Source organism: Arvicanthis niloticus, chromosome 20 (genome assembly GCF_011762505.2).
Source record: "Arvicanthis niloticus isolate mArvNil1 chromosome 20, mArvNil1.pat.X, whole genome shotgun sequence".
In the NCBI taxonomy this organism is placed as follows: Eukaryota; Metazoa; Chordata; class Mammalia; order Rodentia; family Muridae; genus Arvicanthis; species Arvicanthis niloticus.
In genome coordinates this window covers 37,335,735-37,358,905 of record NC_047677.1, presented here as the reverse complement: position 1 = coordinate 37,358,905, position 23,171 = coordinate 37,335,735, and the positions used below count along the sequence as shown (strand labels likewise).

The 23,171-nt window shown below is 41.4% G+C and overlaps 1 protein-coding gene across 2 annotated transcripts; it reads right to left on the bottom strand.

The window, feature by feature from the left end:
* Positions 1–687: 687 nt before the first annotated feature.
* Zwint (ZW10 interacting kinetochore protein) lies at positions 688–21,505 on the bottom strand. Of its 2 annotated transcripts, XM_034524714.2 has the most exons (8): positions 21,330–21,505; positions 20,216–20,306; positions 19,927–20,053; positions 19,573–19,739; positions 19,396–19,452; positions 19,083–19,222; positions 18,871–19,002; positions 688–1,677 (listed from the first exon to the last, which is right to left on the bottom strand). In XM_034524714.2, exons 1-7 carry the CDS (start codon positions 21,383–21,385, stop codon positions 18,873–18,875), a joined length of 768 nt encoding a protein of 255 aa, XP_034380605.1. In that variant the 5' UTR covers positions 21,386–21,505; the 3' UTR covers positions 688–1,677; positions 18,871–18,872. The 2 variants fall into 2 exon arrangements, with proteins under 2 accessions (XP_034380605.1, XP_076773175.1); XM_076917060.1 differs by lacking the exon at positions 688–1,677 and having other exon boundaries at positions 18,870–19,002; positions 21,330–21,480.
* Between the last annotated feature and the right edge of the window lie 1,666 nt (positions 21,506–23,171).

Genomic DNA, 23,171 nt, shown 5'->3' with positions numbered 1-23,171 from the left:
CTCACCTAACATGTAGAAGACTCTGAGCGCAAGCTCCAGCACGGGTATACTAATTATTAACAGTATATATTCAGTCTCTCAACTTAGGAGTAATGATTTCATTGGTAGTTGTAGATTTTACATAACTGATGATAAAATATTTAATTTCAAAGGTAACAACTTCTAATTTCTTTGAACAGAGATAGATCCTTGAAAGTTTCAAAGACCAGATCCTACCACTTGTAAACTGCACTTTTTGCTAACCATTTGGGTACCAGCATGATAATCTGTTATGTGATATGCACTCTAAGACCTGATTCCATAAATAACGATTAGAGAAAACAGTATACTGTGGTCTGTGCCTGTGAGCTCATCCAACCTTGTTCCCACCATTGCCTCTTTACATTTTAGTCTTGTTTACAACTTTTTTAGCAAAGTGCTAAGTCATCACACAATATTGATTTACAAATAATCAACTCCACAAATGTTTAAACTAAAAGAAGTATTCTGGCTGTTTCTAGATTCTTCTTAAACTTTTTACTTTTCAGGTTTGTAGTTACAAGGATATGCCTCACTGCTAAACTTCCACTTCAGTAAACACAGTGCACATGACTACTTTCAGTAGAGGTCATTGGTTGAAGAGGTAACACAGAAAGTACAGTATCTAGAGATACTTTAAAGAATACAAAATGCTACAAGGACACTGGATAATCTTATAACTATGTATTTATTTATTATCTGCACAGCATTTTTCTTTTCTATCAGTGAACAATTACCAAGTAAGTACTTGGAGAGTTCCTCCAACTTTTACACAATACTGAAGAGTGAGGTCACAGTTACAAAGGCATGGTTTCACATTCTGGATTCAATAGACTCAAGTTCTCAATGCAGTATTAAGTGACTACAACTGAAATGTTAAGTGCCATGTTTGAAATTGCCAGTCTAATTGAGGACAAAGTGATGAACCAGAGAAAGATTTGACAACATGACTCAGGAGGACAGCACAAGAAAGAGACACTACAGGGAGAGAGAATCACTCAATTCGGTGCAGTTGAGTTCAGTTGAGTCAGGGCAGTCAGTACAGTTCCATTCTTGAAGTTCAGAAGCGGACTTTCCAAGTGGAGCAATTCAGTCAGAAGCCAAGAGAGGCTCCCTTGAATCAGTCAGCTTGGAGATGGGTTTTGAACCAGAGCATCTGAGTTGAATCAGCCAGCCAGAGTTTCAGAACTACAAAGGGTGAGCTTATTCAGCAGTAAACCTCTGAGACAACAATCGACATCAATTGTTGCATAAAGTTACTTTCACATCTGGTGGGGAGAAAAGACAAAGAAAAAGAGAAGGCAAGAGGAGAAACTATTGAAGATCAGTGAGAGAAAAGGGTGGTTGTGGCATGCGTGCCTGTGTGTGACAGTTTCACTGGTACAGTTTTACAGAAACAGGCTGCAGGAACAGCAAGTTAGACACAGTTGAAGACAGAACAAGCCAGAATATACTGTCAAAGTTACTGTGAGACAAAACACAATTCACTGAGAAGCCAAGAGATGCCAGATTGTATCAGCTTGGAGAATTAGATTGTACAAAGGCTACAAGCTTGCAGGCCTAGGCCTAGAGATACAACAACGAAGGAACTGCTCTGGTCTCAGCCCAAGCAGGGTATGCGCACAGCTGGAATACATGAGTCTCTTCTCATCCTTTCATCTGAGGAAATAAAGATGAAATTTACAATGAGCACTGTGAACTATTATCCTCTGGCCAACGTTGTCAATGTAATATTATCAAATTGCAGTGATTTCAGAAGAACATCTCAAAACATGTTAGCAAAAAATTCTGATGACTTTTTTTTTATCATTTATCATGTGTTTAGAAAACACCAGGTACAATAACACAGTACCATCACCACCATTTTAGCCTAGTAATTTGCTAAACTTACATTGGAAGAGATCTCATTTTTTAAAAAAAATGAAGAAATTGGGCTGTTTTAACTTTCTTTTGCCTAACAGTTTAATTCTAGTGCTTAAAGAGGCACTATACGTTGCAGTCAATATTAATCCATCTCCTGCTATACGGAATTCCATCACTGGTAACTTTCCACCACCCTCCTTTGCCAAGGTTTGCAATTATAATCTTTATATTTTGCTGTCTTTTGCATTGCTTTTTTGAGACAGGGTCTTGCTCTGTAATCCAAGATGGCTTGGAACTCAGAGATCCTCTTGCCTTGGCCTCCTGAACATAAAAGCACAGGGTTTGGGTGAGCATATTTCCTTGCTCATCCCCCTCCTCCCTCAAACCCCAGGCTGCCATCAGATCCTCGTGATCACAGGACCTTAATGGGAAACAGAGATGCTAAAATTTGCACTCGAGGATGCTGCCCAAGTAGATCTTAAGTACACAACATATAGAGTTCCTGTGTAATATATTAAATCCTTCCTGGATTCATAAGCAGGTTCCTCAGTGAGTTTTGTAGATACCAACAATTTTAATTTAAAGTACACTGGACATTTGGTCTTCTAACGCTGGTTCCCATATACCTCACAAGCTCATTATTACTGTGGTGTAAACCACCTAACTAGGAACCGTGATTGCCAATCCTATCACTGTAATAAAATGAAACTTCTCAGCCTTTATAACTTAGTAAAGAATCAGTCTTATTTTTCCACAACATGAGAAACACTTGTAAACTCAATGGGTTGTTTTCATTGCTGATCTACCAAACATTTTACCACAATGTCAATCAAGAGTGTAAAATTACGATTACCCATAACTATGCATTATTACATGAATAAATGCTGGACAATCACTATATCGAGTCTAGGCTCCTCATATCCCTGGTTCCCCTGAGCCCAAAGTAACTTAGCAACTGTATCTAGTTTTCCTTAGGCCCTCGCTGTCCTTACTCTTACATCTTCCTCCATTTTACTTACTCAGATTTATTTGCAGAATTCCCCAACACTGGACAGAGAGGCATTTATCTCAATTAAGCCATGCACCTGCACCTTCAGGAGCATGCTGCAATTCCAGTGGCATGGCAGATGACTCACATGCTGTGCGGCAAGCCTAGAGTGGCCTGACTATGTTAGAATATTCCCAGAATTCTAAACACTGCATTTGGACCTGTAACAAACTGACCTTTTTTTTTTTAATAATTTCTTTTTCATTTTTGACATTGCAGTTATATCGCTTTCCCCTTACTTCTCCTTCCTCCCATCCTCCAGTCCTTACTGTTTTTCAAATGTATGGCCTTTCTTATTTGCGCATGCGTGCACGTGCATTCACGTAATTGCAACCTACTTTGCCCCATATAGTAACTCTGTTCATATCCAAAACCAGTTGGTTCTCGATAAACAATTTGTGTGTTCTTCCCTAGGAAAGACAGTATTTTTCCAACTCACAGAATTTCCCACTTTGTCTATGGTTGAGAACTTAAGCTTCTTCCACTGTCTGCATTAGTATGTCTCTTGGTATCATCCCGAAGCTACACCTTAATTTCAAGTTTAAATTATACACGAGCTTTGGAATGTTCTGTCAATGAATGCTAAAACATTCACCCCCACATATTAAATGTTCTGTACTCTTGCAGCTAACTAAACTCAAAGCCCAGAGTTCCTAAAGTCACCCTGAAAAATGTAGAGAAGGAATACCCTCCAAGTATGTGGTTCTCTGATTGAGATTACAGTAAAATATCTGAATTATTTTAGCCTTTCCCCGACAACTGCTTGATTCTATAAGAAGTGGGACATCTTTTAATCAATGTTATGCCCCTCTCTGACAGGATGCTTGGTTGGGGTCACTGATCATAGGTTGTCAGGTGTTCTTCAAAATCCAAGCTGTACTGACAAGGAAGAATTGGAAATTCAAAGCAGAGTGCAGCTCCTTTGTTCCTCCTGGAGGGCATGTTTTCATCAGTGTGTTCCAGGTGCACTAATTAGGTTATCAATCTAGGTATTGCAGGCAGAGACTGAGACACTAATACAATTTAAACCCAAAGCTATCCTAAGTGATGAAAGCAACTGTCTAATGCATATTTTCCCATGTCTTTTTCTCCCACAGTTAAGTTGCAAATTAAAAACTTAAAAGCCAGGGAATTATTTATCTATAGCACTAAGCAAGACCATAATAAAATTCTACTACTTTATGAGCTAGTGTCAACATATGATCGTTTCACGGCTAACTGGATCAGTGTACGTCACCTACACCTGAGCTTGTATACAAATCCAGTCAGGTACTAAGTAAGATAGGCAGTGTACTTGTATTTTACACCAATTCATTATATTAAATTGCTATGGTATGATTTTGCTATTAATATCAATTTTCCTAATTGTAATATGACACATCACAACAATTAAGGGATTTGGGGCATGAGAATGGAATTACAAGTTTCAGTGACATTGATTGTTGTTATATGGGCAGCATCCACGGAACTATGATCTGGGAAGCGTCAGGTGGTCAGTATAGTAGTTTGAATAAGAATGGCGCAATAGGCTGTGTTTGAATGTTTGTTCCTTAGGTTTTTGGAACTGTTTGCAAAGTATTAGGAGGTGTGGCCTTGTTGAAGGAGAGGTGTCTCAGAGGTGGGTTTCGAGTTTGAAATGCCCAGGCCAGGCACTCTCACTATGCCTGAGTGCAGCCTGTGGAACATAGGGCGCTCTCAGCTACTGCTCCAGCACCATGGCTGCCTGCCTCCTGCCATGATGATCATGAACTAATAACCCCATCAATCTGTTAGCAAGCCCCCTTCAAATGCTTTCTTTTCTAAGTTGCCTTGGTCATAGTGTTTACACACAACAATAGAACAGCAACTAAACAAGAAAGTTTCAGAATATTCGTATATACCTTTTCTTTTAAAATAAGTATATTACATCTTACACATGCAGCATACTTTCTTCTGTTCTATAAAAAGAGAATTTGTTAAAATCTAGCCTCCTACGGTTCTTTGTGACTTTACTTGGAAATGGGGCTTTATAAGAGTAGTCAAGTTAAAATGAGAACACAGGGTAAGCCCCAATTAAGTATCACTGGTGTCCTCAGATACAGAATTAGACAAAGACATCAGATGATGGGGACAGAGGAAATGGAGGCAGATGGGGAGGGGTTTGACAAGAGACCAAATGACAATCCATGTGGACTGCCAGAAACTGTCATCATGAAAGAAACATGCACTACCTCTTGTGATCCTAACCTCCTAGCTCTAGCTCCTCCCTCAACCTTCCCAAGGAATGGCGTCCATTTACACAACATGAGCTGGTATGCACTGTCCAGAATCATATATAACAAACCCAAGAGTGAGGATTAAAAATAAAAAAGAAGTGAATTACTTCAAACCTTGAACACACATAGCTGACTGTACTTAAACCCAAGAGTTTCCTACCAGTGGAGCAGGTACGTGGATGGGAATCCAGGCTCTCTTCGTTATCTGCTCATGACAGTCAGTGCCACACTTCAGAGATGCAGTTACCCAGTAACCAAGTTTTAGCAAATGCTAACTAACCTATCCTAAAATTTACTATGAGCAATTTCAAATTAGAAATGTAGGGCACATATCTTCAGACAAATGGAAGTACATAAATTGTACTTTTAAAACAGACCATTTGAGAAGTTTGGGGGCTCAGATAATTATCAAATGTAAATATAACAAATGCTTATGGTTTTTTCTAAATAAAACCAAAACCTGGCATACTTCAGCAACTATCTACACAATTCCTATCACCTATTTTATGATCATAGTGTGTCTCTTGACTCAATTCCACCTTTCCACCACCTAGCCCTCACAATTCTTGCCAAGTTAACCCTCATGCTATCATTTTTCCAACTTGTTCTTTCTTATTTTCTTGTTCCTCTTATCTCAAGCACTGTTCGTATGATCTTTATCTTAAATCAGGGAGAGTAAGGTAGATTGTGCTATAACAATAACAACAAAAGAAAATTGAGGTATTTAATGAAAGATTCCTGTTCCCATAAATGTCTCCAACAATCTAAGGTTTCCAGAAAGTCCATCTCCATACAATTGGTCAACAATCCAGGCCACGGAGTCTTGTTGCAGGTTCTTCAGCCAAAGGACAGGTTTGCTGCACCTCACCAAGTCCATCGTGAAGATGTGCTAACAGGCTTCATAACTAGCTGTCACTCTTAGCTACCTTTCCTTCAGTCCCCACTCCTTAGCTCTTGAAGACATCCTTAAACCATCTCACTTCTCAAGCTATAAACATGTCATGCCACTTCTCATTCCCAGTAGAAAAGGTGTTCCACGCCAAACCAGTGTTTTCCTTTGTTCCTTGTAAGATACAAACATGCATAACATAACAAGTGTTAAAGAGCTTAGCTTTAGTTGCTGCCATACTTTGTGTTCTTAGCCACCTCAGCCCTATGAGACACAGACACAGATGGACTAAAGCTGCATGATTCCAGTCTCATCAATGGTCCCTAGACACATGACTACAGTGGTCAAGTGTGCCACTTGAATAAACCTGAATTGTAAACCTAGTATACCTACCATAAGCTCTGGTTCTTGGTCAAGGTCCAACCCTGTCAGTTCTTCATGTCAGCATAGAACTAGGTCCTACCAGTCCAGAATAAAGAAACTTTGGAAATCCCCCGATATATATAGTTCAGTTAATGTCCAATCAATGGTATAAATAAAAGTCTCAAACTATCCATACCCACAAGATTTACATTTCTGCCAACATTACCTGGCCCAGATCTTAGTCATCTTTCAATCTTGTTAAATAGAACCATAAATTCAAGTAACTGTATTTCAAACATATCATCCCTGGTCTAATCTGTATGGAGAAGACAATGTGGTCCTTGTAAATGAATCCGTTTATATGTTCAAAGCTCCTCACTGACATGTCTCAGAGAGGATGGCCTCCAGTGTCCTGTGAGCTTAGTCATCAAGCCCCATCTACCACATCTCCACATTTCTTTCTTCACGTGTACTCACTCTCATGCCATTCCTTTATAGAAACTAGTCAGAAAGATCCTGTGTAGCTCATGGGCTCAGTCCTCACTATGGCTTCTTGCTGTATCTTAATGCAGAATTATTTCCCTCTACTTAATGCACTTTCATAATAAACACCACCCACGGCAACTGCCACTCCCCTGGAATGCCCTCCCTGCTGTCTTCTCACTCAATGTTCTCATTGCAGGACAGCTGTGCAGTACGTGGGTTTAACTTTGCGGTTTACAAAGCTGCTGCTTCTCCTTCACTGAGTGACTTGGTAGCACTCATTTCTTTTTCAAGATGATCCATAAATGTGTAAAAAGGCAAATTTCACCCATCAGTGTTTTCAACCTTATAGAGGAAAATATTTTAAATTGTGACAAGAAATTCCCTCCCAGATCACACACCAGAGGGGATCATTTCCAGTTCAGACATATTACATCTTAGATTTTAAAACTCTGGAGCAAAGTACCTGCCATGGTCAAGCCAGCCTTTCTGAGCTGAGACTTTATTGTGGAAAGTATCCCAGAAGCTTTTTTATAGTAGGTAGTGCTTGTGCACATACGTGTGTGCACCTGAGTGTGCATGTGTGTATGGGGACACTTAACACTTGAGAAAAGATTTCACTCTATATCTAGGCTTGATCTAGTACTTCCTATATAGCTCAGGGAAACCTTAAACTAACAGTGATTCTCCTGCCTTGGCCTTCCAAGGATAAAGATATGAGCATCTATTATGTTCAAAGAGACATCACAGCACACTCAAGGGTGGCCACTTGTTTCTCCTAACACAAATGGTGAGTGCAGGGAAAACTATGAGAAGAAAAATTAGACTTAATTTCAGAAAATAAGATATGATGAGACCTTTGGGAAAGCTGTATTCCTCTTAGTTAGGTTATTAATGATATAACTACCAAATACTCTGCATTACAAATAGAATCCTTTTACTGTCGTCTGTTGACACAGGAAGCATCATTACTTACCTAGTCATTCTGAGGTTTCCCAATACCTGAGTGCTAGTTCAGCTATCTTTAATATAAATGACTATAAGTTTTGACTAATTAGAAGACAAAAATGCAGTAATGTGTTGGCACAGTATTTTATAGGAACCAGTATCTGTACACATCAAGTACACTAAAGATTCTCCCTGTAACTTGTACTAAGATAAAAACAGCATGCAGCAGAGGTTCATGGTACCTCATGCATCAGTGTCCTAGGATAAGAAGGAGCTAACAGGAAGCCACCTGGCACCTTATGCAAGCTCATTCACAGATGTCACAGCTTCCAGCATCTGTGTCAGCATTTGCAAGTCCCCTTTACCTCAGAACCAGTTATCTGCCTTATTTGGGACAATGTTACTTTTGTCCTTAATTTATTCAAAAGCCTGATTTTAAACACACACACACACACACACACACACACACACACACACACACACGCATTACTATTGGTTGCACAACTCAAAAGTCTCATTTGAGATATTCGTGATAGGACATCAGAAAGCTGCACAGCGAGTCAACAGGTGAGGGAGAAGCATGTATGGTGCCCAGGAGATGAGGAGCACCATGCTTCCTTTGCAAACACACTTAGAAAAAACAACCTCTGGGCTGTTTGCATCAAAACATAGAAAGCACAGGCAGGATATCAATGCTTTTCATAGTCTGGGGAAATTAGACTTCTGCAATGATTTCAGTTTTCAGAGTAGGCTAACAAAAAAATAAAAAGGGACTCACAAAATATCCTCTCTAATATCACTGAGACATTCATGCTCTTCACATTCTGACTGCACATACACACCCCCACCCAAGGATTTAGGAGAGGTGTCATTTCTTCTAGTCATGTCCAAGAAAGAAGAAGACATTTTGATATATCGAACCAACCTTAAATTTTAGTCTTATAATTTTGCTAAATTATCTATATGTCTTGTATATACACACACACATGTATATATATATACATATATATGCATGTATAGAGAGAATATGTATATACACGATACATATATAATAGATATATACTATATACATATAATATGTAATATGCATATATTTTAAATAATATATATTTTTAAAGAAAGTAGAAAATAAAATATACAAGTATTTTTCAGAACCATAACCAAATCAAAAAGCCTGCCTGTGTCAAAGTCAATTCAAAATTCCAAAAACAATTCCATGTGCGATGTGAAAGATGAGGTTCGAAGCTCGCTGCTTGGGAGCTCTTGCTGCTTCTGTAGAGGAGCAGAGCTTTGTTTCCAGCACCCGGTCAGGTGACACACAGATGTCCTGTAACTCCATCTCCAAGAATGTCACACATTCTTCTGGTCTCTGCAGACACCTGTAAGTCACGTGCTCAGACCCACATAAAGACAGACGCATGTGCATATGTACAAGTGCACATGCATGCTTGCACACACACACACACACAAACCTAGAGATATATATTTTTAAAAAAGATGGAATCAAGTAATCAAGGTTCTTAATTTAAACTCTTGCTTCATTCTATCTTCCTAAATTAGATTAAGTCTTAAAACAATAGACCACCAATGGCTGTGACGCTTGACTGCTTTTCAGATGTCTCTGCCCAGTGTCCGCTGAAAGATTACCTTTGATATTTATTTGCACACTAGGGTTCTTATTTATTTTTTTAACAAAATAAAATAATCTTTAAAGTATTTCTCTGCACCTATATCCTAGGATTTTCTGATTCTAAGCAACAGAGTTGCTGAGTAGCAAGGACAAACATCCCTTTGAGGAGTCTACCATGTCAGGGAGAGCAGCTGCCTGAACACTGAGAAATGCAGATGTGGGGCGACACCTCCATCTGGAGCTTCAGCAGGGCATCTCCCCGGCAGAGCCCCAGCTACATGCTTGTCTGCTTGCATTTCTCACTAATGTCTTGTAGCAAACTTGAACACCAAGGTCAAGCAAAGACACATTGTATCACTACTGCATCAAAGTCTTCTGTCAGCAACCAAGACAAGAGGGTTCTAGAAAAGGAAGATAGGCAGCCTGACAGCAGCAGTCTACAGTTCTCTCCAGGCTACAACAACATCTTAGTTAGGAGAGGATGGTGCTTCCTGCTGTTAGCTTTTAATATTCCAGCATAGTTGATCTTTGGATACACTGCACAGTGTCTTAGGAGGTGTGAGAGGCCATTAAGACCCTGCCTAGATAAATTCTGTCAAATAAGACGGTTCGATCTGACATACAATACTGATAGAGCTGGTTTTCCATCAGAAATTCAGAAGGGCACATTTGTGAAGTGTTTTCCTTACATCTATCCACATCTCACTGTTTATCACCCCTTCCAAAAGCACCGCCCTGATTCAATCAACAATCACATTTTGCCTCTTAGTACATTTTCTTATCCACACAGCAGCATTAAGTTCTTTTAAATCACACACACATAGTTGTCTCTTTTGAAATCCTTGCTAGCTTAACACAGAATAAAACCTAAACTCCCAAGCAGGGTCCACAAACCCCACCCTGACCCCACTCTGAGCGCATCAGGCATTATTTCATGTTCCTCATCTCCTCACTCTGCTCGCACCCTTAGCCTTCTAACTGGTCCCACAAGGTACAAAGCATTCTCCTGTCCCAAGGTCGCCACTTTCATATCTCCTTTACCTTTCTGGAAGCTATGCTACTATCATTGATGGGAGTTTCTACCAGATTTTACCCTAGTCTATTTTCAAATAGCACTGTACCTGTGCCACATACCTACTTAATACAAGTAATAAGAGTTGGCTGGCCTCTGCATGAGCACATAAGTGCTCCTGCACACACACACACACACACACACACACACACACACACACACACACACACACACGACAATGCATTTAGAAATAGATCCAGTACAGACTTCTCTTACTATAAGTTTTTCCTGCATTTCACTTCTAAGGTATTTCTATGACAATTCCAATTATTTGGATATATGCAGAAACTACAATAAAAAACAAATCAACATCTCCAGTTTAATTATTAATCACACCTTTAGCAGATATTACACTTGGGATGTTTAGAGGTAAATAAAATCTTCCAGATGAATGAGTTCAGGGTCACAAATGAGAAAACTTTCTGTAAACATTACCTAGCACACTTCTCAATTTAGCAGGAACTAAGGAGGAGGAAGAGAGATGACAGATGGAGCTAAAACAGATAATCTTCACAAAGCAAATCCTAAGTAAGGGGCTAGAGAGACAACCAGCAGTCAAGGCATTGGCTGCTCTTATAGAAAACCCAGGTTTGGTTCTCAGCACCCATTTGGGGGCCTCAGAAATAAGTATCTCTAACTCCAGTTCTGAGACATTCAATGATCTCTTCAGGACTCCTCACGTACCAGGTGCATACAATGGAGCACACACATCCATAAAGAGAACAAATATGCATATAAGCAAACACTCTTATACATACAATAAATAAATCTTTAAGGACACTTTAAAAAACATTTAAAAATCCACGTGGTTCTGAAAATTACAAAGTAGACAAAAGGAAATCACTTCAATCGTAAACCACTTTCCACAGGGGGCTAGACAGACGGCTCAGCAGCTAAGAGCACTGGCTGCTCTTCCAGGGGACTCGGGTTCAATACCCAACACTCAATACCCACATGGCTGCTAACAGTCCTCTGTAACTATAGTTAGGGGATTCAATACCCTCTTTTAGCTTCCTTTGGGTATAAAACACACATGGTACACAGGCATATATGTAGGCAAAACCAAAAATCACGCACATAAAAAAACTTTTAAAAAAGAAACTTTCCACCAGGCAGTGGTGGCGCACGCCTTTAATCCCAGCACTTGGGAGGCAGAAGCAGGCAGATTTCTGAGTTCGAGGCCAGCCTGGTCTACAGAGTGAGTTCCAGGACAGGCAGCGCTACACAGAGAAACCCTGTCTCGAAAAACAAAAAAAAAAAAAAAAAAAAAAACAAAAAAAAAAAAAAAAAAGAAACTTTCTACTAACGTATAAAATCTTTGAGAATACAAAAATGTATTCCATCATGAAATTCATGATGCTTATTCTCTCATGTTCCTCCAGGCTGTTAAGAGTCACACAAGTCAGAGATATGGTCAAGTAAATGTAGCATGACAGGAAAGGAAGAATCCCTGCATGGATGTGTATAAGCGACGAAGACAGCAACTGAGAGAAGAGTTTTCTCAAAGAGGAGGCTAGACCATCTCAAAGTCAGAAGCATCATGTCAACAATTCCCCTCCTTTACAAGCTTTGATTCGAGCACCTATCAGGTCAGGGATCAGCAAAAGCATTCATTAGTACTGTAAAATTCCCTGTGTGAGAGGGAGACTATAATCGTAGGACATCTTCCCAAGTATGACAAAACTGATTCAATACTGTGTTCAGAATTTCTGAGAACATGGTGGTATTCTATGATTTGTGAGATATTTTAGGTGCAAACAGTTCAGTAATGATCTCTTCCAAACACATATCGAGCTTCAATCTATTATTGCCAAGGTGGGAGCATGGGAGGGTCTAGGTAGGCATGGTGCAGAATGCTGAGAGTTCTACATCTTGTTCTGAAGGCAAACAGGAGTAGGTTGGTTAATGGTCAGGAGGGTCTCAAAGCCCACCCCTACAGTGGCACACTTCCTCCAACAAGGCCACACCTCCTAATAGTGGCACGCTCTAGGCCAGGCTATTCCAACTACTACACTCACTAAAAAAAGAATATAGTAAATTTTGACAATAGTCAAGCCTGCAACAAAGTTAGACAAGATTCCTATAGTTTCCAATGGGCTTCATGACTGAAATGAGTCTTTAAAAAAATAGTGCAGAACAGACTAAAAGCGAAAAAACCCAACACCTGACAGTTCACAAATACACTGCATATGAATACACGCATATATAGTTTTGTATACACATAAAATTTTTCCATATTAGCAACTAGGCCCCTAGAGAAAATACAATGCACCAGCTTTATAAACTAAACTTACAAAGTAATATTAAATAACATATTTAGTGTGTTTCTAATTTATGGAAAAGTAATGCTTTGGACACATGAAACCTCACTGTTTAACGTTCCTCAAAAGATACACAATCTACAGTGACTGTTACACACTCCATATGAAACAGGCCACAAAAGGGCTCGTGTGCTAAAGGCTTAAGACTTAACTGCTGTTGGAGAGGTGACTGGACCAGGGGGCTTTACTTTCACCAATGGCTCCATCAGCTGAATGGATTGGGAGGTGGGTCCTAAGTGAGGAAACGGGTGACAAGGACCAAGCCTTAAAGGGTATACCTGTGTTTGCACGCATGAGCAGGTACACACAGATATGCATGCTCCCTCCCTCTTGAGACAATTCCTTGCATCACACTCTTCTGCAATGATAAACAGCATCAGCAATCCCAGAAATGCTCTCACATTCCCAGAAACAAGCAAACAACTGACTGTGATCTGAAGCTTCTGAAGCCATGAGTCCAGATTTGGGTTCCATCAACTTGTTTATCTGAGGCACCATAGCAACAAAATCCTGACAATGATGCTTGGTAAGAATGACCTATTTACTACCACCCTTTCCTTGCTGTGGCCCGTTTTTCTAGTAACTGTTCCTCTTTCAGTCAAAAACCCCATAGCAATGGGGCTTAATTTAGGTAGTGAATTAGTTCCTAAATATATCACTGATTGTGAAAAAAGATAATGGCAATAAAGAGAAAAACTCCTCTAATGGTATCAAGTGTCCCCATAAGTACTTTGTATACATGTGGATGTGTGTTGGTGTGCATGCACATATGTGTGCATGTGTGTGGATTTCCAAGGACAGCCTTTGGTGTTATTCCTCAGGTGGTGTCCACCTTGTTTTGGGGAGATTGGAGTGTCTCGCCAAACCTGCAGCTTGCTGATTCAGAGCCGCAGGGACGTGCCTGGCTTCCCCTCTCCAACACTGCGATCACAAGGAACTTTAGTGGCCAGGTCTAGCTTGTTGGAAATAGTTGAGAGGGACTGCACTCTGATCCTCATGCTTGCACATAAAGCACATTACCAAATGACCCATCTCCTCGACTCCACCGAATACAATTTTTGACTAATTTCTCAAAATCATTAAAGTGGCCTATCTCTAGTACCACAGATGACAGAGGCACTTGGTATGCCCTCTTAGCTTTAAATTTAAGGTGTCTAAGAATATTGTTGAACTTAAGTGTTCAAGTCATTCAACAGACTGACAAACCACACCCACTGTCTAAAGAGTATGTAAACACAGCTCTTAGTTATGTTTGTATACAGACGGGGATTATTTTCCTTCATATATTCAATTAACTCCTACATCCACGATAGGTAGATTATCATTAGTCAGACACAAGAAATGATTTTGCACTGCTGACAACTGCTTCCTAACATTCATGAACGCTCAGTGACTATTACCATGAAGAATCTACTGTAAAATAGGTGGTTCCTTATTTTCCAGAGGCATCTTTTATTTTTTAAATTGGTAACTACCACCATCTAGGAATACAATAGACATTCAACTGCCTTAGTCATTATCCCTGAGTGTAATGTGCTGGCAGCTCAGTTACACTGTATTCTTTTAAAGTAGGCTTTTCAACGGAGCAACATTGCAAACCATGAGGCTCCATCTCGATGCCACTCCAACATTGCTTTCCTGTAGTATCTAACTGCCTGAAGTGGATTTCAGCATTTCTGCTACTGTCAGTACAGCCTCAAAAACAAATACGGATGGAAGAACAAATTTTGGTTTTTTTCTAATGCATATTTTGCCAAGAACTGAAACACCGGTGGCCCGACTTTCCTGAGTTAAAATGCAATTGAAGATTTTGTGTCAAAGAAACGTCTTCAGCAGATTCTGTGTGTTCTAGGTGAAGGCTCTGACTCTATGGCCGTGAGAGCACAAGCTCTTAGGCACCACGTCCTCTGCTGTGTTATAACCTCACCTGATGCAGTACTCCCGTCTTCCTAGTAGTATTCCTGGCTGTTCTCATCTGTCTCTCCTGTATTCCATTTCTGATGTTCTTCAGCCTGACAAGTGTAATCATCCTTGAAGTCTACTCTTAATATTTATTATACAACAAACGTTTGCCAATACCTTTCAAGTGTGAAGACATTGTTTTCAGGTGTGAATGCATTGAAAGAATCTAATGGGTCATTCAAAGACTGGGTTAAGAATCCTGATTAAATCAATGTATACAATTTCACACTCCACTAGTATTTCAAAACTTTTCATAAGAAAGACACAAAAAGGCTCAACAAGGAGACATTTTAATGCAAGTTACAAAAGTTCTGTGAGACAGGGATGAAATATATTCATCTCAGAAACGGGAGAGGACTAATAGAGAAACAAGAATTTCCATTTTCAAAGTTAGCAGTAATTTCTAATGTTATCGTTAATGTTATTTCTAATGTATATTGATAATTTAGTATACTTCTGGGTACCGAAGTTTGGAAAAACAAATTTATAAAATAACAATGCCTCAATAAAACATATAACTTTATACAGTAAAGGGCATTCATTTTTCACCTACCAAATATTGTCTAAATTTCCAAATATTAAAAATATATGCCACAAGAAAGGAAATAACAAATAATGATTGGGTTTTTTTAAAAAAAAAGAAAAAAAAGAGCAGCAAAAAAAGGGGCAAAATCTGAAGTATTCTGTCATTTCTCTTATTGTTTTATGGAGCTATGGATTAAATGTAGAGTCTTACAGCATTATCTGTACCTTAGCCTAAAGCTAGAATTTGGAAATACAAACAAAATAAAAGCCTTTTGGGAAATACTAATGAGAAGAGAAAAAACATCCAGACAGCAAAAATTTCAAGTAGGATAGCATACAGATATAAAGAATGTCAAAAATACATACTTTAAATTCTTTACAAGTTACACTGGTTACACAAGGTACCATGAGCCCAGTCCTTTCAACTGTGTATGAAGCAAAACACATTGCCAAAAATGAAGGTAAGATTACTGAAACATAAACAAATGGGACCAGGCAAATGAGTAACCTAGGCAACAAAGAAGACAGAACTGCTGTAAGCACCAGTCTGACGGCAAACCAAGTAAATGCAGTATACTGGACTCTAATATAACACCTTGAAGTGAAAATTAAAAATTCAAGTCAAGAAACAGATGACTGAATCATGGACAGCAACATACAATTATGACAATTAAGAAAACTAAAATTCAGTGTAGGAAGGAATACAACTTTTAAAAATAAAAATTGTTTAAAAAGGTAACTGATCGGATTGCTCCTTTAGAATAACACAACAGTGTGACTGTTAAAGAGACAAGGCTGGGAATATTCTAGAATTGATGATAAAAGCATATTCTTAACTATTTACAACATAGTAAAATGACAGAATGGAAAAAAGGAATCTGTGACCAGCCAGTGAGAGTAGGAACCCATGAATGAGTTCTAGCAATCTACTGTACAGTGCAATCACCATGACAATAGATTTACTGTGCTCTTAAAAACTGCTGAGTGCATCTTGCATAGTCTCAGTGGAGAAAAGGATGTGAAGAAATACATTATTAGGCTTAATTTAATCATCTCATAGCATATTCATACATTAAAATATATTGTATGTACTATACACTACTTTTCTATCTTGCTTTGTTAAAGCTGGAAAACACAAAAGTATACCATGGAAAGAGTGTGAAATGTATAGCTGATTTCTCACAGGAAACAGTAAGAGTCAGAAACGTAGTACCAGGAAATACCTTGAGGATGAAACAAAAGTATTTTCATGCTATAAAGTCTTTTGTACTCTGTGGTTGTTTGAATGAGAATAGGCCCCATTGGCTCATATATTTGAATGTCTGGTCTCTAGTTGGTGGCACTGTTTTGGAAAGCTTAGGTGTGGCCTTTGGAGATGTGACACTGTGGGTAGGGTCTGAGGTTTCAAAAGCCCAAGCCAGTAGCCCCAGTCTCTCCTCTCTCTGCCTGCTGCACATGGGCTAGACATAAGCTCTCACTGGTGCTCCAGTGCCAAGCCTGCCTGCCTGCCTGCCTGCCTGCCTGCCTGCCTGCCTGCCTGCCTGCCCGCCCGCCTGCCCGCCCGCCCGCCCGCCATAGTCTTTCTCACTACCATGATAACGCACCCTCAGAAACCTTATCAAGCCCTACATTAATGCTTTTTTGTTTTCTAAGTTGCTTTGGTCATGGAGGCTCTTCATACCAACAGAAAGTAACAAAGGCAAATTTCTAAAGGAAATTATGAAACATTTCCTTATGATGAAGTTACTCTATAGGAAAGCAATGTAATGTAAAATCAAGATAGAGAAAATTCAAACTCCACATACAGACATGAATATATCACTGACCGACTACAATTTTAATATGTGAGAATATAAAGGCTAGAAGTAGTATAATGAACAACTGTACTAGTTAAAGGTGGGGTACTATATCAATGGTAATACCTTTGTTACCATTCTTAAGCACAGAATGAATACCAGGGTTCATTCTGTGCTTAAGAAAAGGATCAATATCCTTTACATGTAACTTTAGGCTAATGATAGCTGAACTTACAGAGAAGAGCTTCTAAGCAAGGAAAAGGAGGAAGGGAACGCCAACAAAACAACACATTAAAGCGAAGGCACTAATACCAAAAAATAGAAACTACAGTAAAATGGCACAAACATCAAATCCTTCCCTTTACAGACCTGAGAACTATGAGATCTTAAAGATTATTTAAAGTATTACTGAACCCAATCTTTAAACAGTAACCCTAAACATGTGAACAACTGACAAACTTATGGATTAAGTAAGACTGAAACTCAAGACTAAAATCAGGGTGAAGGTAAGCAAGGGCGCTGGTGAGGTTCATTGATAGTGACCATGCTGCATGTCTAGTCAAAGGCATTTCGGTGGAGATAAAGTGGCCAAATACTGGTAAAGGACTGAAGAGACCACTGTGCACCTAAACACGAGTGCTGAAAACACCCACAAGCTCAACAAAACTCTGACTGTGACGATAATTAAGTACTTAATGTACGGAGCCACAGCTGAAAACTTGAACACACTTCTCTTAGACCTCAACAAAACAAATACATTAAAGACGTTAAATGGAAGAAAGCAACGAACACGATCCAGTGGGACACAAACATTGCACAATTGTAAAATAAAGAATTCCAAACCCGTAAGAAATGTTGAACAAAGCCCACATTAAGGCTACAACTATTTTCCCTGTCTCATCAAAAATAGCAATTATTACAAATGGCATTCTCTAAAAATGGCAGGCCTTGCCCTTCTCCCCCATTCCCTCTGCCTTGCTAAAAAACACTAAACTACTTTTAAAAACATTAAAGCTAGCCACCAAGGTCTGTTCCATCATTTGGCCACTTCCTCCTCCTGAGGCTGGCGCACAAGGTCCAGCCATCACAGTATTGAAGTATAGCAATCAAAAGCCCCCTTTGGCTCACTTACTTAAGATGCCCTATCAAAATACACAACCCCCCCCCCCCAGTCCCACATCCTAGCCCATTCTAACCCCACCCCCACTTTCTCTTAAAAACTATACCTGTGAGGTCATTTGCTGCTGTTTGTCTGCCTGTGTCGGAAGGCAGACAGTAACTTTTCATCCCTGTTTAATAAAGAATCTGTGTGACAGATTTTGGGGTATGTTTCGGTGTGGTTTGTACCTAATGTGGGGTCCGAAAATCTTAACCATCCTGTTCTTTCTAACTGTTTCACTTCCTCAGATCTAGAATTCAGATGGAGAGGATTTCCATCTTTGCAGTTCAAGGAAACCAAGTTCTGAGTTGGCGTCTATCTGTTGGAGGATCTCTGTACCTACAACTATCACCTGGGAAGTGGAGAATGTCAGCAGTGAGTAGGATCAAGTTCCCAGTTCCTCTTTCCATCTGCCAAGTCAACTCTGATTCACACAGAAAAACATGGCGATGCCTCCCTAAGGTTTCCCTGTTCTTCACTGCTCCGGGGGGGGGGGGGGGGGGGGGGGGGGGCTGGTTAGTAAACTGCCAGGGCTTACCTTTAGGGAGATTTGGGTGGAAGGGCTCGCCCTTTGATATCTCGCCCTTTGACATCTTTGTCCTCAGCCTTGGCCTCGGAGATGACCAGCTTATTCTGCAGGGAACACAGCAGCTGGAGGTAGCTCTGGTTCCTAAAGGGACAAAGGTCGTGGGAAATGACAGGAGTCTTGGATACGCTGCCTGAGGTTCCAACCCAGGATTCCAACCTCACCTCTGCAGCTTCTCCTGTTCCTGTCCTGCTTGCTGCTTCAAGTTTTCAAGTTCCTGATGTGATCCGTCAAGCTTCTCCAGAGCCCTCTTCCGGCGTCTCTTTACCTCTGCAGAAATCTTTGTCAGATTCTGCAAACGCTTCTGAAAGGGTGAGAGTGCAGAGATCTGACTCACCTAACGCTCCTATCTTGGTGCATGCCGTATCTCCCATCTCCCCGGCTTAGGCAGAGCTTGAGGCTCAGACTCCCTGACAGACAAGAGATACTTTTATCACTTCAAGACAGAGAAGAGCCTAGAGAAAAGTCAGAGCCCACCTGTTGCAGCACCCACTGCTTCTGAGCTAGTTGAAGCTTCTCCTCAAGGACTCGCTTCTGCAGGGAGAAAAATGACATTCCTTCTTAGGTTTGATCCTTGGAGAGACTATTGAGGTCCAGCCCAGGTCACCCTTTCCTCCCTCCTGTCCTTCATTCCCTCATGTTCTCTAGACATACCTTAGCCTCCAGTTGTTCAAAAGCCTTCTGAAGCTCTGTGTACTTCCTGTGAGCCTCTTTGACCTGGGGTAAGGCCTCAGACAGGGCACATTTTATGACATCCACGTGATCCATGTATGTGGCCTTCATGTCCTTCCACTCCTCCTTAGTTTCAGTTGCCTTTTGTCCTAAGGTGGGCGACAAAGAGCATGTATGTGAGTGAGGCTAGCCTCCAGCCAGCCTTCTACAGCCCTCAGCCACAGCCTTCTACAGCCCTCAGCCACAGCCTTCCCGTTAGCTAGACACAGACGTAACTCACATCTTCCCCCTTCAACCATTCAGACCGGACCCTACCACAAAGCCAAGCCTACTCACGACTTGTATTTTCAGAAGCCAAAGCATCTGGGTTCTGGTCAGTATTATCTTCCTGAGCCAAAAAGGTCTGTAAGAAGTTCACGACTTGAAGCTGGCTACACAGCAGCTTGTCCTTTTTCCGAGAGTTCTGTTTACAGTGGGGACAGAAGCAGGGACTAGCCTTACCTTCTGGAGGCCAAGCAAGGTGGGCTTCCATTTTATTCTTCTCCTTTGCTGCCCACTACTTCAACAGGCCATCCCAGGGCCAGCCCCCAAACTTCTGAAACACTGAGTCCCATTTTGTACATACCCTCATAAACTCCTCCATGATCTTGGCAGGCAGCTCTGCTTCCTCCTGCAAGCCTACGGGTTCTAGAACACTTGATGCCTCCTCCAGAACCCTGTAAGGCATGAGGAAGATTGTACGACCACACCACACTAGCTCTAAAGGACATATGTACTGGGATCTCTGTTGGGGAGTGGTCCAATGCTCAGTCTACCCAAGGGTCTGAAGGACCTTCAGGCCGAGATCAGAATCACTATGTACCTGAAGAACATACAGTAGCAACTAAGAGCCATGAGGAAATCATCTGAAAAACTGCAGGATAGGGACTGGGCAGATGTGATGAAATTTTTAAATAGGGAGTGTCACAATAGATAAAAATTAGATGAATCAATCTGAAAGTAGCAGGGGCATATATACAGAAACAGAGACAAGCCAGAGCTCAGGCAAGCCTTGGAAGACATGCTAGTAATGGCTGGTCTCAGAATGCACGATGTGTATGGAACCCAGCCTTCCCAGATTGACTGGAACCACCCACTAGAGGACAGAGATAAGGATATAAAAAAAAATAAAATACCAAAGAAAAAGGTTGCGACAGAATGTCCTAGAATGGTAAAGGCCTGGTTAAGAAATCTGTAATGGAACTGACTCTTTTAGAATACTACGCCACAGGGCTGGGGGGTGGGGTGGGGTGGGTGGGTGAGGTAATGTCTCTCAAAGGCAGCATCCGACATTAGGTGACCTACGGCAGCCATCCAGAGGTATCACTCCGCAGACAGAAATAGAGTCCCTGCTTCGTCATACTCCTGGAGCAGAATGCCACAAAGCCCCCCTAAATAGGCAGCACTCCAACACGAGACGTTGTCACACTGGCAGATTCTGCACTGAATGGGGGCGACATCATCCCTCAAAGGCCGCACGCACGGAGTAAGATGACACAGTCGTAGTCCTGCATTCCTAGTTGAAACTGCTCCTCAGGGCCTACACGCCTGAATCCCCCACCCCCACCCCATCAGAGGCCTCGCTCCTGAGCTAGAGGGACAAGGTTCCCCAGAAGTCGCACTCCCGAACTCAGGGCGACACTGTCCCTCCGCCGCCACGGCCCGAGCCGCCGCCCCAGGCCCTCGCGTTTCACACTCACTCTTTAGTCGTAACAGCGTTTTTCTCCGCAACAGCGTCTTTCTCCGCGTCCGCCATCGTTCTGCCGCCCACCACGCCTTTGGATTCTCCTAGTCTGCCCGCCTAGGTGGAGATTGGGTTCTGGGTAAGTGGGCAGGACTCTAAGAGGACATCCGCTCTCCTCATTGGCCGGAGTCGATTCCGGTCCCGCCCCTCGACGCACACGCAGATGTTGTCTGTGGTCTGTGGGCCGGCTGGAGGTTCTGAGCCTGCGCAGTAGGAAGTATTGCTAGCTGAAGGCCAGACAGTGAGAAAGCAAAATTTGGAAGCTGTAGACACCGGAAATGGCCCTTATCTGTCCCAGTGATCACGCTTTTTTTTTTTTTTTAAATGTACTGCTGCCGAAGAAAGGAGGTGGGCTGAAGAATACTGATCTTATAAGTAAATAATATGAATTCAAAGCATTGGGCTTTTAAAGACCTTACCAGAGATCCCAGCTGAGTCTCCTGTGTGGACAAGTCACAGCTGAAACTGAGTGGGAGGGCGGGAGGAGGGGATGGTCGACAGAATAAAGGAGGGAAAGAGACAAGGCTGCTCCTAGTGATCCCAGGGCCAGCAGCTTTCTTTTTTTTTTTTTTTTCTTTTAATTGGATATTTTATTTACATTTAAGATGTAATCACTTTCCCCACCCACCCAGGAACCCCCAACCCATCCCCCCTCCTCTTGCTTCTATAAGGGTGTGCCCCACCCATCCTTCCACTCCCACCTCCCCGACCCACGATTTCCCCCCTCACTGGGGCATCCAGCCTTCACTGGACCAAGGATCTCCTCTCCCACCTATGCCTGACAATGTCATCCTCCCCTACATATACAGCTGGAGCCATGGGTCCCTCCCTATGTGCTCCCAGGCTGGTGGTTTAGACCCTGGGGAGCTCTGGTTGGTTGGTCTTGTTGCTCTCCTCATGGGGCCACAAACCCTTTCAGCTCATTCAGTCTTCTCTCTAACTCCTCCATTGGGAACCCCTTGATCAGTTCAATGGTTAGCTGTGAGCATCCGCTTCTGAATATTTCAGGCTCTGGCAGACTCTAAGGAGACAGCTATATCAAGCTCCTGTCAGCATGCACTTCCTGCCATCCACATCAGTGTCTGCCTTTGGTGACTGCACCAGAGATGGATATCCAGGTAGAGCAGTGTCTGGACTGCCCCTTCTTCAGTTTCTGTCCCACACTTTGTCTCCATATTTGCTCTCTCGAGTATTTTGTTACTCCTTCTAAAAAGGACTGAAGCACCCACACTTTGGTCTTCCTTGTTCATGAGCTTCATGTGGTCTGTGAGTGGTATCTTGGATATTGCAAGCTTTGGGGCTAATATCCAATTATCAGTGAGTGCATATCATGTGTGTTCTTTTGTGACTGGATTACCTCACTCAGGATGATATTTTCTAGTTCCATCCATTTACCTAAGAATTTCTCGAATTCATTGTTTTTAATAGCTGAGAAATATTCCATTGTGTAAATGTACCACATTTTCTGTATCCATTCCTCTGCTGAAGGACTTTTGGGTTCTTTCCAGCTTCTGGCTATTATAAATAAGGCACCAGCAGCTTTCTAAAATACTCAGCTGAGTCCTGAGCAATGTCTAAGGAAATCTCCTAAAGGGGTTTTTAAAAATGCTTTGGAGATTAAAGCAGAGTCGATATTAGTTACCATTTTCTCAAGTTGGTATTGAACAATGCATACTCTATGGTGACAGATACACCACTGAGACTGGCAATAATTAACCTTACACTGAACACTGCTATGGCACCATCTAACAGATTAAAGCAATGAGGCTTACTAATCTCTTAAATATGAGACCGACTA